The sequence below is a fragment of the Lethenteron reissneri genome, chromosome 64 (assembly GCF_015708825.2).
Source record: "Lethenteron reissneri isolate LAM-NWPU_2019-01 chromosome 64, ASM1570882v1, whole genome shotgun sequence".
Classification (NCBI taxonomy): Eukaryota; Metazoa; Chordata; class Hyperoartia; order Petromyzontiformes; family Petromyzontidae; genus Lethenteron; species Lethenteron reissneri.
The window spans coordinates 3,252,215-3,268,747 of NC_083842.1; the positions used below are offsets into that span (position 1 = coordinate 3,252,215).

The following is a 16,533-nucleotide window of genomic DNA, read 5'->3' on the forward strand; positions in this document are numbered from 1 at the left end:
TCGTTTTCTCAGCCTGATGTTCGCCCACCGCACCGGGTATTCGTGGACCCATGACCGGTTCAGATATTCGTCACCGATGTTGGCTGTGAGCTTGAATCGAAATCGGGTCGCCGTAATGCAGTGCGCTAACCACTACACTACCGCTCGCCATACACTCAGAGATAATCCAACTTTCATTCTGCAGAACAGGGGGGGAACTTACAAACTCAACACAGAGAGGGGTCCGAGTTGGGAATCGAACCCAGGCACTCGTGGCTGCAAGGCGCGAGCGTCACCGCTGTGCTGCCTACTCCTCGCCACTGACTCCATCCTGCCGCCTCCATATCCTCACCCTGCCTGCGAACCCCCCCCCCCCGGCCCCCCCTCCCGTCACTCACCGGGTAGGGCTTGCTGCCAAAGGAGAAGGCCTCCCACATGGTCACCCCGAAGCTCCACACGTCGCCCTTGCTGGTGAAGCGCCGGTAGTTTATGCACTCGGGCGCGTACCACTTTATGGGCCAGCGGCCCACATTCGATGCCTGGGGACAGTGGGGAATGGGGGGGGGGGGGGGGCACAAGACTTGCGGGGTCAGGCTGAGGACTGCTGCCCGTTGGGACGGCCACATTGCCCTGACAACTTTTTTGAGTAGGCGATCTAAACAACAACATGGCCACACGTGCAGTTCTTTGGAGCTGGCGGTCTGGATAAGGCTGAGAGCTTTTTGTAGGTGCAGTGATGCACACCTATTGTGCGTTGTTAAACACGAGTGGCTATCGCATGGCTAGACTTGCCCCTACCAAAAGAATGTGGAATTTCCACCACTGGCTGTGGCTAGTCCATCGGTGATGCAGAAAATGGCGGCGCACAGCACGCCACATCCAGTTTAGCCTCCTGCAGTCAGCCTCCTAGCCACACCAGAACACATCTCCACCCCGGCACACCACATCGACCGTGGCGACACTCCAGGCAGGCACCTTGTAGTACTCGTCGTTGGCGAGGGCCTTGGAGAGGCCGAAGTCGCTGATCTTGGCGTAGCGCTCGTTCACCAGCAGCACGTTGCGCGCCGCCAGGTCGCGGTGCACGAAGTTGCGCTCCTCCAGGTACTTCATGCCGGCCGACACCTGGTGCATCAGCTCCAGGATGTTTTCCACCGGCATCGTGCCGCTGTACCTCCGCCAACAACCACCGTCGCCACGGCGATGTATTATTATTATGATGGTGACGATGAGGGTGACGATGATGGTGAGGGTGATGGTGAGGGTGATGGTCAGGGTGATGATGCTCGTTGACCCAGGAGGCTTCACCGAGTCTCAAAACTATTTTTCGCAGGAGGGGGCGATGGTGCTGCTGCTGAGTGTGATGCCAGTTGATTAATTTGCAGGTGATTACTCAGGATGGAGATGTTTACCCAATACCGGTTCCACTGCGTGTGTGTGTTTGTTAAGTTACGGGATGAAGCAGGAGAACCCAGAGCAAACCTGCACCTTGTGTGAGGGGGCAACACTCTATCCCACACCTACAGCTGGGAACAGATGTCGATTAGCCCACTTGCTGTACCGCCTTCTGCTGGCGAATCAGGGTACGGCGCCTCTTGGACTCCCATGGGAAGGGAGTTTCTAAACATCTGTGTGTGATCCACTAACCCCTCGCCTCTGCCTCCACAGCTCTGGGTCACGGCAGCCACATGCAGCAGAGTAGCGACCACCACGGCGATGGTGGTAACGTCACGCACCGGTGCAGCGACGTCGCGCACCGGTGCGGTGACGTCGCGTACCGGTGCTCGCGGAGGTACTTGTTGAGGGCCCCAAGTGGGGCCATCTCCATGACGAGCATGAGCGCCTCTCCCTCGCACACCCCGAACATCTTCACGATGAACGGGTGGTCCAGCTGGTGCATCAGCTCCGCCTCCTTCATCAGGTCTTTCTTCAGCATCTCCTGGTTCTCCACGGGCTTGAGGACCTTCACGGCCACCTGCACCTCCTTCCTGCTCGCCAGAGAGGTGGTGGTGGAGTGTATTGGTGGTACAGATGGTGGTGATCGAGGTTGTGATGGTGGTGGAGATGGTGGAGACGGGGAGACGTGGGGGGCAAACATCGAAAGACTGTTCGGTCACGCCTGCAAATGACACTGCCACCCCCTGGCCTGTTGAGGGTCCCGCCTGGTTCCACAGAACAACAACCCCAGAGACCCGAACTGCGAGCCCCCGCACGGTACCCGTCACGACGCGAGTTCCGCGTCCGCGATCGCGAGCCCCCCACTCCGCCGTACCCCGCCAAGGTGTAGGTCCCCTTCTGCACGGTGCCGAAGTTTCCCGAGCCCAGCTCCGTGTTGTGCTGCAGCTGCAGGAGGTTGCGGTTGAGGAAGATGCAGCGGAGGTCGCTGAGGTCGCTGTACACACCCTCCCCTTCCGCGTCGCTCACCGCAGCTCCGGGCAGCGGCGGCTTCGAGTAGTACACGTTATTCTGGACCGGGCCTAGGGACACGGGGGGGGGGGGGGACACGAGGAGGATACGGGAGGGATGCAGAGTTAGAGGGATACGGTGGGGACACGGTCTCACTCAGGCAGGCATGTCGGCGGGGTTGCCCGCAAGGGTGGTGCAGGTCGTTACCTGGGTTCTCGATGGGCGGCTCCGGACTGGAGAATCCATTGGTGATGGCCTGTGAATAGAGGTAAGTTCCAGTCACCATCACCGCCATCATCATCGCCATCATCATCACCATCATCATTGACATCACTATCACCTTCACAAAAAGCACAACCATCATCAGCACCATCAAAACCACAACCATCATCACCACCACCATTGATCATTGTCATCATCAGCCATGATCAATCCACTGCTGAACGAAGGCCACCCCAAGCTGTGTGACCGGGATAAATGCACAGCCACCTTTGTCTCCCCAACGCGGATGTTTACGAGCCAATCTAGTGACTCAGTTCGGGCTGGTTCAGATGGAACTCCCTCCATTCGTGCAATAGGATTGCATACAAAGACAAAGATCCCCCGTATAGCCTACATCGGGGAGAAAGTGTCACACAGTCGCGCAAAGACAAATACATAGACACACGCACACTCTTACACACACACACAAAGACACACGCACACTCTTACACACACACATACATAGACTTGCGCGCACTGTTACACACGGACATAAAAAGACACACTGTCACACACACATACATAGACTTACGCACACACTGTTACACACACATACATAGACTTACGCACACACACATACAAAAGACAGACACATGCATTGACACGCGTGTACACACAATCACATCCACCTACTCATTCATTGCATGGACACCATCATGACCCCCCCCTCCCCACCGTGTCAGCTACAATGGGAATCCACAACAACATTAGCCTCCTAATGGGTGTCCCTGCTCCGTGGATAAGGGATGGAGCCCATTAGCTCGACGCTGAGTCGAGTGAGGTCGATGTTCTGCTCATCTCATCATTGAAACAGCGGTGCTCGCCTGTTGTTTACAGCCGCTCACCAGCCACGCGGAGCCAGCGATGTAAATTACACATTCCTATGGCAGGGGCGAGTCTGTCCACAGGATACCCGCTGCTGATGCTTCCCCACAAAGTGGTGCTTAATTGTATCGACCCCGGAGGGAGAGATGATGGGCCGAATGAACAACACCTCACAACCAGGATTCTAAACTCGCGACCCTCCAATCGCGAGCCGCTTGCTCCACCGCTGAGCCACACAGCTGCATACGAAGTGACGCTGAACGTTGTTTGTTTACCATTCTCCTGATGAAGGCCAGAGAGCTGAAACGTCGAGATTTAGAATGGGTTTTCTTCGCTAAGATTAAAAACAGTTGTATTTTAATTTCAACAAAATTGTATGGTATAGGTGGCAATGCTGGGTGTGTGGATGAGTAGGTGGGTAAGGAAAGTGTATGGTTGAGCAGGCAGATAGGTGGATGACTACATTGGTGGGTAGTGAGTAGGTAAGTTTTTGGGTGATGAGAAAGGTAGGTGGGTAGGTAAGTGGGTCGATAGGTGGGTGGGTATGTGAGTAAATATATAGGTAGGTGGCTGAGTAGGTAGGTGAGTGGGTAGGTTGGTAGGGCAGGCAGGTAAGTAGGTGTGATGGCAGGTAGACAGATATGCAGGTGAGACAGAAAGTCTCTTTGCAAGGGAGATATTGGACATCATTACTTTAGCCATAACCAAACACTGCAGTTAGATTTAACAACACACAGAGGTGTGCAGCACTGCACCTACAAAAGCTCTCAGCCTTGCCCAGACCACGGGCACAAAATGACTGCACGTGCGACCACGTTGTCGTTTAGGACCCCCAACTCAAAAGGGAAAATGTGGCCGTCCCAACGGCGGACAGCCGCGGTGGAACAATGTGCTTCCCTAAAACGATCACCGCGGCATCGCCGGGAGCGCGACCGTGGCGAAGTTCCGAGCTGCCGACCGCGTGAGCGGCGAACGTGCCGTGCACGCAGCGCCTGATCCACGCAGCCACCGCTGCTGCTGCCATTGCCTCCGTGCAATTGGTTAGAAATAAACTACGAAGCGTTCGACTCAAACGCGCGTCGCGGTGACCGTATTCTTTGGGTCTTTCGGCAAAGTCACGTAGATAGGTCAAAATTTGTTCTTTTCTTTCAACCTATCTACGCGACTTTACCAAAAGACCCAAATAATATGAATTCCTGCAGTCACGGAAGCTTTAAGTGAAGATTTCAGTCGAGACCGGTTTCGTCCTAGCTAGGTCTCATCAGTACGGCACAGTCATCCATGTTCGCCGCCGTCATCTGCCTCGTATGTGGAGAGGGATTAGATTTACACCGTGGGCACGCCGTTAGCATTCGAACTGGAGGCAAAGGCCCATCCAGACGTGTCCATGACGAGGGAGGCCCGATCCCAACAGACGGAGACTTCCTCGACCGTAGCGCCACGATTGATGGCTGGACAGCGCCATCTGCGGCTCGCACGGAGTAGCCGCTGCAGCTTTGGCTCGGCCATTCGACCGGCGGGTTGATTTTGGTTTTTGGTTAACAAAGTGGCTTTAACACACAACGTCAAGCGGTCAGCAACAAAGAGCACCATCAAAGTTTTGAAGAGATAAGAATTAAGTTATTCTTAAATTGATCATTCACGGGGACCAATGGCCTATGATTGATGATGAATCGTCACGTGTGGTTGTATATCGAGCGTCGTCATGTTTGGTAGCAAATTGTGTCTCTCAGATTCAGAAGAACCACAGACTCGAGCTGGATGGCAGCAGCAGCAGCAGCTAGGCGGTGGCGGTGGTGGGACTGGTGATAAGACGGCGCTACCGACGATTGCCCAAGCTCTGCGGTCCTCCACACGGGGGCGGGGGAGGGAGTGGATCTTTCCCTTCGTAGGTGACCTACCGGGATGAGGTTTTTCAGCCGCAGGGCGCTGGGGAAGGATGAAGAAAACCAATTCTTGCGCGTGGGTTCGTGAGTTCTCGCCTGCTGCGGGGTGGGACGGACACAGACAGTGCAGGATTCATCCCCTTGTGTCGCGTAGGGACAGCTGCCACTAGGGGTGGGGTCCCTATGTTGGACGGCAGTGCGTTGTGTTTGTGTACGTGTGTGTATCTGTGCGCACCTCTCCGTATGTCTGTGTGCTTGTGTTTATAATTATTCTTACGTGTGTGTGTGTGTGTAACTACGTGTGTGTGTGTAACTACGTGTGTGTGTGTAACTACGTGTGTGTGTGTAACTACGTGTGTGTGTATAACTACGTGTGTGTGTGTGTAACTATGTGTGTGTAACTACGTGTGTGTTCATCGGTGCTCGCTAACAGCACTTGCCCCATCAGTCTGTTAAGGCTACAGGGGAGATATTTGTACATGTGGACACGTGTGTGTGTACATTATGTGTGCCTGAGTGCGTAAAGTTACTGTGTTGTGTGTTTACTTGCATTGGTGTGTCATGATGCGTTTTCATTTGATTTTAATTCAACTCACATCCACGTAGTTTCCATACAGATCTGAAAGAAAAAAAACGCGCACACACGAGGGCATCACACACCACTCCAGCTCTCACATCCACCTCAACTATTACCAACTAACCACCACCTCCACCATCACTACTACCACACCACCACCATGATCTCCATCTGCACCACAACATCCTCCACCATCACTACTACCACACCTCCACCACCACCATGATCTCCATCTGCACCACAGCATCCTCCACCATCACTACTACCACACCTCCACCACCACCATGATCTCCATCTGCAACACAACATCCTCCACCACCTCCACCACCACCATGATCTCCATCTGCACCACAGCATCCTCCACCATCACTACTACCACACCTCCACCACCACCATGATCTCCATCTGGACCACAACATCCTCCACCATCAACTAAACCACCACCTCCACCACCACCATGATCTCCATCTGCACCACAGCATCCTCCACCATCACTACTACCACACCTCCACCACCACCATGATCTCCATCTGCACCACAAAATCCTCCACCATCAACTAAACCACCACCTCCACCACCACCATGATCTCCATCTGCACCACAACATCCTCCACCATCACTACTACCACACCTCCACCACCACCATGATCTCCATCTGCACCACCTCCTCCACCATCACTACTGCCACACCTCCACCACTACCATGATCTCCATCTGCACAACAGCATCCTCCACCATCACTACTACCACACCTCCACCACCACCATGATCTCCATCTGCACCACAACATCCTCCACCATCAACTAAACCACCACCTCCACCATGGCCGTGACCTCCCCCATCGGCAGCAGCACGTGCTGTACGGGTGAGCGTGGAGACCGTCGACTCACCGTGTACTCACCGTGTACTCACCGTGTACTCACCATACACTCACCGTGTACTCACCGTGTACTCACCATACACTCACCGTGTACTCACCGTGTACTCACCATACAGTCACCATACACTCACCGTGTACTCCCCCACGTATCGTGCACAGACCCACGTGATGTGTACTCACCCACGTACTCCGGGCAGATGCACGCCTCCCCGAGCGCGCACATGAGTCCATCCTCCTTCATACTGTAATGCTCCACCATCTACGGGGACACGGGGACACGGGGAGAAGGAGTCAGACGCAAGGGACACGAAGACACCCCGAGCAGTCATCGCGACGTTCCTCTGTAACTCGAGGCAACTTTGTTCCAAGCGCGTTACAATTTGCTGCGACTGTTGCACAAACAAGGGCTGCGATTGGCTGAGTCAGGCTGACATGCCCATCATGGATTAACGTGGCCAAATGTGTTGTCGTGAAACCCTCCACCAGCCGACATAGCCAAACAAATTAACTTGTCCGAGCCCATAAAAAGCACAATTTCAGCATCGTCACATTGGTTGCGACAACGTGGGCGTTGTCTCCGTAGCTTACAAATGTTTTACAAAGCGGAAGAGCGGAGGAACTTGCGGTATTTGACAAGAGGATGTTGAGCAAGGGCGCTTAAAACGCAACTGGGCTTGTGAGAAACAACGCTGCTGGCCTGTCTACCCCGAGCCTCGGTTCCTTACGGCTCGCATCGCCACCAACATCGAGCTCGCCGTCGTCATCGTCATCCCCACTGCGTTATCAATGTTACTGTAAACACGCTCGCGTCAAAAAATTCGAACGTCTACAATCTTCTTGGTTCTTTCGGTAAAGTCACGTAGAAGGGAAATAATAAAATAATAAAAATACAACATAATAAAATAATTCTCACGACGTTTCGGCCACAACGCAAGCAGCCGTCCTCAGGTGAAGAACAGGTCTGTCGGAAAGCTCATTCAGACGCTGTCTTTCCGACAGACCTGTTCTTCACCTGAGGACGGATGCTTGCGTTGTGGCCGAAACGTCGTGAGAATTATTTTATTGGTTTATTTTTATTATTTTATTATTTCCCTTCTACGTCACTTTACCGAAAGAACCAAGAAGATGAATCCCTGCAGACTCGTCTACAATCTGTTGTTGCCTTTCATGGCGAAGCGATTTCCTGCTCAAACAAGCATCGAGGCGATAGTGCTCGTCTCCTGTTGACAGCCCTGCAGAGCCGGTGGTGGAAATTCCACGTGTTTATGGATCCCGCTTACTTGGTGTGGCTTACTGTGTATGGCTTACTGTGTATGGCTTACTGTGTATGGCTTACTGAATAACCCCAACTCTTATAACGACCTCTCCTAACTCATAGCAAGTCTGTATCTGGGCACGACTCACTGATGAACCCGAATTATGATGACGATGAAGCCCCATACACTCCTCTGGTCAATAATTTGCAAGCTGTAACCTGAGTCTGACTCACCCACGACCCCCGCAATTTCAAATGCCCAACACGACAACGCCGTGGGTTCTCAATGAACAAACAAAACCCCTCCGTCGTGTGTGTGTGCGGGGTGACCCCCTTGAGCGGCAACCCAACCTGCCACAGGGCGTCAAACTTGCGGCCCTCGGGGATGGACAACTTAGTGGACTTGTCGGTGTCCACCACGTAGTGGAACACCTTCTTCTTGAACACCAGGCTGATGGCGAACGAGCCCCCCGTGTTCCGCTGGCGGATCCTGCACGCGGGTTTGTGGATGTCAACGACGTTTGACTCGTCAGCCGATTCACACGTTTCACCACCCCGAGACGTCGAAGTCGAACCCTGACGAGTGTACGTGCACACACGCACACACTCACACCCACACACGCACACACTCACACCCACACACGCACACACTCACACACGCACACACTCGCACACACTCACACACTCACACACGCACACACTCACACTCGTACACTCACACACGCACACACTCACACCCACACACTCACACTCGCACACGCACACACTCACACTCACACACTCCCTCACACACACTCGCACTCGCACACACTCACACACGCACACACTCACACCCACACACGCACACACTCACACTCGTACACTCACACACTCGCACACGCACACACTCACACCCTCACACGCGCACACTCGCACACTCTCACACTCGCACATACTCACACACATGCTCACATACACACTCACACACGCACACTCACACACTCATACACACACACTCACACACTCACACACACGCACACACTCACACCCACACACTCGCACACGCACAAACTCACACACCCACACACTCACACACGCGCACACTCGCACACTCACACTCGTACACACACACGCACACACTCACTCGCACACGCACACTCACACTCGTACACTCGTACACTCACTCGCACACGCACACGCACACACTCACACACTCACACTCGTACACTCACACACTCACACACTCGTACACTCACACACTCGTACACTCGCACACTCACACTCGTACACTCACACACTCGCACACTCACACACTCGTACACTCACACTCGCACACGCACACTCACACACTCACACATTCACACTCGTACACTCACACCCACACACTCACACACTCGCACACTCGCACACGCGCACACGCACACACTCACACTCGTACACTCACACACTCACACACTCGTACACTCACACACTCGTACACTCACACTCACACACACTCACACACGCACACACACTCACACACTCACTCGCACACGCACACTCACACACTCACACATTCACACTCGTACACTCGCACCCTCGCACACTCGTACGCTCACACACTCGCACGCACACACTCACACGCACACACTCACACACTCGTACACTCACACACTCGTACACTCGCACACTCACACTCGTACACTCACACACGCACACACTCACACACACTCACACACTCGCACCCGCACACTCACACACACGCACACACTCACACTCGTACACTCGCACACTCACACTCGCGTATACAAGGCAAGGATTCCCCGTGCAACCTGAAGAGACCGTCGGGGCAAGTTCTGCAAGCGAGCACCTTCGAAGGCCGGCACGTCACACGAGTGGGTGGGTGGCCAACACCACACACGCACACACACACAGCACACATGCATTGACACACATACGCACATTCTAAATCGATAACCTACACGGGATGCGGGTAAACAACGACTATCACGCCCAGTTGCACACACTGGGCACTGCTGTCAAAGGATTTCGTTACAAATTCACGAAGGCGGTGATGATGGTGGTGGTTGGTCGTGGTGATGTAGGGTTGTGTTTGTGGTCTTGACGGTAGTGGTGATGTTGAAGATGGTGGTTGTGTTACTTCACCTACAGATTCAATAACCCATCAACTTAACAAGTCACTCATTTAAGCAGCTAAAGGGGGCCACGTGTCTTGATGGGATCGGGGTGATCATTGTTACAGGAGCTGTGCGCCTGTGTGGTATGGGGGGGGGGTCTCTGTATATGTAGGTGTGTGTATGATCGTGTATGTAGTTTGTATAGTGTAGCGCGCTGCGCTACGAATCCGGCTACCCGAGTTCGAATCCAGCCCACAGCCAACACCAGTGGCGATTATCTCAACCAGTTGCGGGCCTCCCTTAGGTCGACTCATCCTCAAATGAGTACCTGGGGCGGTGTGTAAAAACATAGCCGATGGGGAGACAGCGGAGGTCGAGCATGAGACAGGGAAGAAGAGTACATGGGGTCCATTCCTAAACCTTAGAACAGTCTTAAATACCTGAGCCCGGAGTGGTAGCAATGACCTGGCCAACCCCCCCTCCCTCCCCCAAGAAAAATTCCTCCCCCACCCCGCGCTGATGAGGCCAGTGTGCCTGATACCATCGGTGCGACTGGTAACGCTGTCGATATTGTCAGGATGCTGCAATGTGATGATGTGAAGATGTGGAATACTAAATATTTTATATATATACAAAATATTGTTTGGGTCTTTTGGGGCGCCGGTAAAGCCATGTCGATAGAAAAATAATAAAATGATCACGTTTCAATCGCAACGCAAGCAATCGTCATCAGGTGAAAAAGTACAGCGGGAGAGCTGCTGAGACACGAGGTGATATGGGCTGGAGATGGGCTCAGCCCAAGGGTAAGTGGGCGAGGCTAGAGGTGGAATTTGCATGTCAATGTAAGATCGGTGATGTACCACCACGACGACGACGCAGCCGTGGAGGTGGCCACTGTATTGCGAGAGATTAGCGTGTCAATGTCAACGAGCCACCGCACCGGCGGCTGTGCTAGTGAGACATCCAGCTCGTTACAAAAAACGAGGGACAACACCACATCGAGGAAAATGATCAACGGTGGCTGTGTTAGTGAGACATTTAGCGTGAATGTCACTCAGAGACACGGAAATAACTGCTGGCATCGGCAGGTAGGATGGAGACATCAGAGCCAGTTATGACTTAACCTGGTTAATAACTATAATAACATCCTTCTAATGATTGCTCAATTTGCATCCATCTTCTCGGTTGAACTTGTGTCTGTGTTCATATATCTGGATGGCTTCATGAACGAATCTTTGTTGATAGCCAGTGGGCTTGCAGAGTACCTTCGTCTTGGAAAAATCTATTTCGTGTGAGCCCACCGCATTAAAACAATGATCAGCCACGGCCGAGGTATTGGTCCTACCGCGTTTCAGATCTGCCTTGTGTTCACGAACACGGTCCGAGACATGTCGCTTAGTTTCCCCAATGTAACTACTGCCACAGCCGAAGCTTAGTTTGTAGACGCCGGGGTATTGCATGTCTGGGATCCTTCACAGATGGAAGGACGTCATTAAGGAGCGAGTACCTGGCAGTGGTGTGTATAAAACACAGCACTGGGTGGTGGTGGTGCTGCTGTGCTACACCACCCCTCGTGTGCCGTGCCGGCCTTCACCGGTGCTACTCGCTGCCGGCCCCAACAGCGTGCTCGAGGCTACGCGGGGACCTTTGTCTTTGTGTGCCTGGCTACAGAGGGGCCCATTGTGTGCGCGCAGTGGAGGAGCGCTTGATGGCCGCGGTGCCGGGGTTTTCGTGGCGTCTCTACGAAGCCGGGGGGAGAGGAGGAGGAGGAGGGGGGTAGTTTGAGTTCTCCAGGAAGTGGTGGCCGCAAGCGGAACTCGAGCACAGCAGTATCAGCAGCGCAAATGTCAGCCCCGGGGTTGGTGGATCACACGTTTGATCCCGAGACCCCCCCCCTCCCGATCCCGCGAGGCTGTCGCGAGCGGGGAGCGGGGCCGGGTTCACGCAGCGCGGGTTAGGGAGCTCCAATTGTATGCCCCCCCCCTCTCCACTCTCACCGTCTCACTACCCACCCAATATATATGTAGAGGAGTAGTGGAGAGTGGTGGCGTCGTGTGCGCTGTCCGGTGCGGTGACCTCACGGGACGTGGGGTCGCACGCGCTGGGCAGTGCACGTGACATCACCCCTCCGAGGGTATATAAGGGAGACCCCAGTAACGTAAGCGGGGTCACTGGAGGAACGGGGATAGTGGAAGGGGTAAAGAGGGAACCAGGGATAGTGATAAGTGTTAATAAACCCTGGCGGAAGCCCCTAACTCAACCTCCGTCTCCGAGTACCTCCGTCTACGATACAACAACTGGTGTCAGAGTGTCTGCACTGCTGCTACAATGTTTACATCGGGAGCGGAGCGCAAGAACCCAGCGACGGGACGATCGGAGGATGAAGACGGCGGGGAGGAGGCTTCGGCAGTGACCCCGGAGTCCGGGGCTCCGGTGACAGGCCCCGAGAAGACGACGGGCGGGGGTGCCAGCTCGCCGCCACCACCGCTGGAGACGGGGAGCACCCCTGCAGACCTGCTGAGGCAGCTCCTGCAGGCGATCGCGCAGCTTTGCGCCCGTCTCGACATCGCGGAGGCGAAGTTGGGTCCTCCCGGTCCGCACTCGGGATGGGAGCAACTGTCAACTGCCGGGACGCCGCGAGAGGCGGCCGCCATCTTCGCCGCGACGCCCCAGCTGGCTATTTTGCCTGCGACGTCGCCAGCGGCGGCCATGTTGGTTGGGGCGCCTCAGGCGGCCGCCATTTTAACTGCGACGCTGCAGGTGGCGGCCATTGTTCATGCGACGCCGCACGTCGGCGCCATGGCTGCCATGGCAACTGCGACGCCGTTGTCCACCGTGGGTGCCGCCGCGACTTCGCGCCACACCGCGCGCGCGGGGTCTGCCAGCGGCGATGCCACAGCTCCGCACCATGCTGCGCCCGCCGGGGGAGCCCCAGGTACGTCCGGGGCTCCACACCTCGCCGCACCACGGGAGTTGCCGAGGGTGCCGCCGTGGTTCCGGCCATCGCCGCGCTGGCGGGGTACGCTGCGGGTGTCGCCGTGGCCCCGTGCATCGCTGCCGCGGCTCCTCACGATGCCGCGCCGCGGAAGTTGCCGCGGTTCCGAGCATCGCCGTGCCTGCGGGGTTTGGCGCGCCCGCCACCGCGGCTGCTATAGTTGCCGCGGCCGCGGGGTGGGCCGAGGGTCACGCCGGGGCACCGCACCTCGCTGTGCATGCGGGGTTTGCCGCCGGCGACGCCGCACCAGGCTGCTATTTTGCCTGCAGCGATCGCGGTGGGGGCCGCCGGCGACGACGCGGCCCCGCACCTCGCGGTGCCTGGGCGTTGCCATGCCGACGCCGCGGCTCTGCATCTTGCCGCGGCATGGGCAGCAGGAGCCGCCGCTCGGGCCGGCGCGCGCCTGGCAGGAGCTGCGTTGGGCTGCTGGGCTGCTGCGGCTCTCCCGGGGCCTGTCACTAGCTGGCACGGTGCCTGCCCTGGCGATTCGTGCCACATGGGGAGGCGTGCGCTCTGTTGATGGCCTGTGGAAACGCTGCCGTCGGCCTCCAGCCCTCATCGCTCAATTGTGTTATGTTGGCGTGTTTTGTCTAAGACTGCCCAATTGTCCGTTTTGGTGTGTTTTGTCTGGGCTGCTCAATTGTTCAATTGTTGTTTGTTGGTGTGTGTTGTCTGGGCCATCGGGATTCCGCCTTTGTATTGATGGCAGCGCGTGATGAGAGTTTCAAAGTTTTGAAATTTGATTGATTGTTGTCATGCTGCCTGGATGTTGTCGGTTGGTTGTGAATATGTTGGTTTGTGGTTCTGGGACTCCTCTACTTTTATATTGTTTACAGCCGAGTCGGCTGAATTTTTTTCACAGGGGGGGGTGATGTAGAGGAGTAGTGGAGAGTGGTGGCGTCGTGTGCGCTGTCCGGTGCGGTGACCTCACGGGACGTGGGGTCGCACGCGCTGGGCAGTGCACGTGACATCACCCCTCCGAGGGTATATAAGGGAGACCCCGTAACGTAAGCGGGGTCACTGGAGGAACGGGGATAGTGGAAGGGGTAAAGAGGGAACCAGGGATAGTGATAAGTGTTAATAAACCCTGGCGGAAGCCCCTAACTCAACCTCCGTCTCCGAGTACCTCCGTCTACGATACAACATATACATACATCACCAATTTTTACTGATCGACGTGGAGAAGTATGGCTCAAGATGGCTCACTGACTCACAGTGATGGTGGTTGGTTGAGAAAGTGTCGGGGGGGGGGGGGGGGCACTGCACCATGAACCTGGCGAGCCGAGTTCGAGTTCTGACCACGGCTAACGCGGAGCAAGTGACAACCGAAACCGGTCCTGGGCTTTCCTTCACCAAGCCGCATTGACCAGCGTGGTGAAGTATGTTCAAACAACCCCCTATGATCGACACGACAGTGGACTGCCGGCCGTGAGTTGTTCCCTTCAGAGTGTTCGACTTCGCTGTGTCCCTCTGGCGCTCACGAGAATGCGCCGAGTAGGTTTCGTCGTCCACGCTAGATTCGGGACTCGTTGTGACGGGAAGGCCCCCCCCCCCCCATGGGTGTCGAGGGCGAGCCTTGAACAATGAACGGTCCCTTTGCTCGGGCGTGGAGACGACCGCGAGGGAACATTTTGCCACCACGCAAAATCAGCAAAGTTCTGCATTGCATTCTTAATTTGCGCTCGTTTTTATCACCACCGAGTCTCAGGCCCTCTTGTCAGGAGGGCCATGCCAAGTTTCCGTGGTAAGGGGCGATGTTGGTGCTGCTGCTGCGATCACGATGCAGCCAAACGACGTTTGGCCATCAGCGGCCCCGTGGTGTGGAGCGATTTCAAGCTCTAGTACGAGGAGGAAGAGGAGGGAGCCGGAGACCCAGAGGAAGCCCGCGTGAATCAGAGGGGAGAGACAGAGAGAGAGAGGCACCAGTGGCACCACGGCGCCGCCAGCCCCTGCCGTGTTGGCTTGGTGGTGGAGGCCGAAGCCAGGCCGCACCAGAACGAGGCCCTCTTGTAAGCGGGTCGACGGATTCGCGATGCCACTGGGCGGACGTTATGGAAGCAGCAGCATCAGCTGGTAGCCGTGGCGATTTGCTGAAGCAAACAGCAATGCTAACACCCCAAACCACCAATACACTTCCTCAATCTTGTATGTAAAAATATAAAACTATAATTATTTATTAAGCGAAAGATCCCCTTTTGTTGGGTCTGAACTGATTCACGCATATCCACGTGAGCACATACACTGTATGTACAACTACACAATCATACACAGAGGTGTGTGTGTGTTTGTCTATACAGGTGTGAGTAAATGCGAGTACAGGTGAGTGAGTGCATGTGGAGGTGAGGGCGTGCGTGTCCAGGTGAGAGATTATATACAGGTGAGTGACGCAGATGAGCGTGTGTACAGGTGAGCGATTGTGTACAGGTGAGTGGCACAGGTGAGTGGCACAGGTGAGTGGCACAGGTGAGTGGTACAGGTGAGTGGCACAGGTGAGTGGCACAGGTGAGTGGCACAGGTGAGCGCGTGCGGGTACACACAGGAAGCGGCCGTTGGGCACTTGGCGCTGCGACAAGAGTCGCTCCTCGGACGTCTTGCGGGAGATGGAGCCGTGGAACCACGGCAGCTTCTCGTGCAGAGACGACGCCACCTCCTTCTCCAGGTCGGGCCTCTGCCTCGCGATCAGGGCGTCCGCCTCCGCACCCTGCACACAACCGCACCCCATGCACCACACCGCACCGCATGCACCGGACCGCACACACCACACCGCACGCACCGTGCCACACCGCACGCACACACCACACCGCACGCACCGTGCCACACCGCACGCACCACACCACACCGCACGCACCGTTCCACACCGCACGCACCGCACGCGGGGAGAGGGCCAGGGAGGGGCGCAATTTAGCGGCGTGCACAAAGGTGCATTGACTGCGCAGAAGCTCTCGGCCTTACGTAGATCACCAGTTCAGAAGAACTGTACCGTGGTCATTGTTGTATCAGGCCCAACTGCATGGCCCGAGTTTGTCCTCGAGCCACGTTTGTTTTTGGCTCCGGTGCCACGCGGCGCTCGTTATGGGCCCAGAATTCCTGCCATGAGCCCTCCACCACCCGACGGGACCGTCACGCTGGCCATCGGCTCCGGTGAGCGTGCGCGTGTCTCTCTGCCGCGTGGAGTCTGACTGAGAGAGCTCCTCCTGCTCGTGGCTCGGCAAGCACCCACGGGTTCAGGTCGTCAATGGGGACTCGTCTGTTTGGTCTCCGGCCTGCACTCATGTCTCTGTTGTGACGTGGGCCCTAAAGATGATCCAAATAACTACCGACCTATCTCAATTTTATCCCCGTTGATGAACATTTTTGAAAAATTATTGAACTACCA

General features: G+C 55.6%; 1 protein-coding gene across 7 annotated transcripts in view; it reads right to left on the reverse strand.

The window, feature by feature from the left end:
* LOC133359275 (tyrosine-protein kinase SYK-like) overlaps window positions 1–16,533 on the reverse strand; it is a 38,829-nt gene that overhangs the window by 3,804 nt on the left and 18,492 nt on the right. For 5 of the 7 annotated variants that reach the window (XM_061577755.1, XM_061577759.1, XM_061577756.1 and 2 more), the window contains exons 4-13: window positions 15,695–15,858; window positions 8,418–8,556; window positions 6,992–7,070; window positions 5,951–5,973; window positions 5,370–5,453; window positions 2,590–2,638; window positions 2,249–2,453; window positions 1,755–1,964; window positions 955–1,150; window positions 378–518 (exon numbers count right to left, since the gene is read on the reverse strand). In XM_061577755.1, coding sequence (XP_061433739.1) covers window positions 378–518; window positions 955–1,150; window positions 1,755–1,964; window positions 2,249–2,453; window positions 2,590–2,638; window positions 5,370–5,453; window positions 5,951–5,973; window positions 6,992–7,070; window positions 8,418–8,556; window positions 15,695–15,858 — 1,290 coding nt within the window. The remainder of the gene's footprint in view (window positions 1–377; window positions 519–954; window positions 1,151–1,754; window positions 1,965–2,248; window positions 2,454–2,589; window positions 2,639–5,369; window positions 5,454–5,950; window positions 5,974–6,991; window positions 7,071–8,417; window positions 8,557–15,694; window positions 15,859–16,533) is intronic. The other 2 variants (XM_061577760.1, XM_061577761.1) reach the window with 2 other exon arrangements.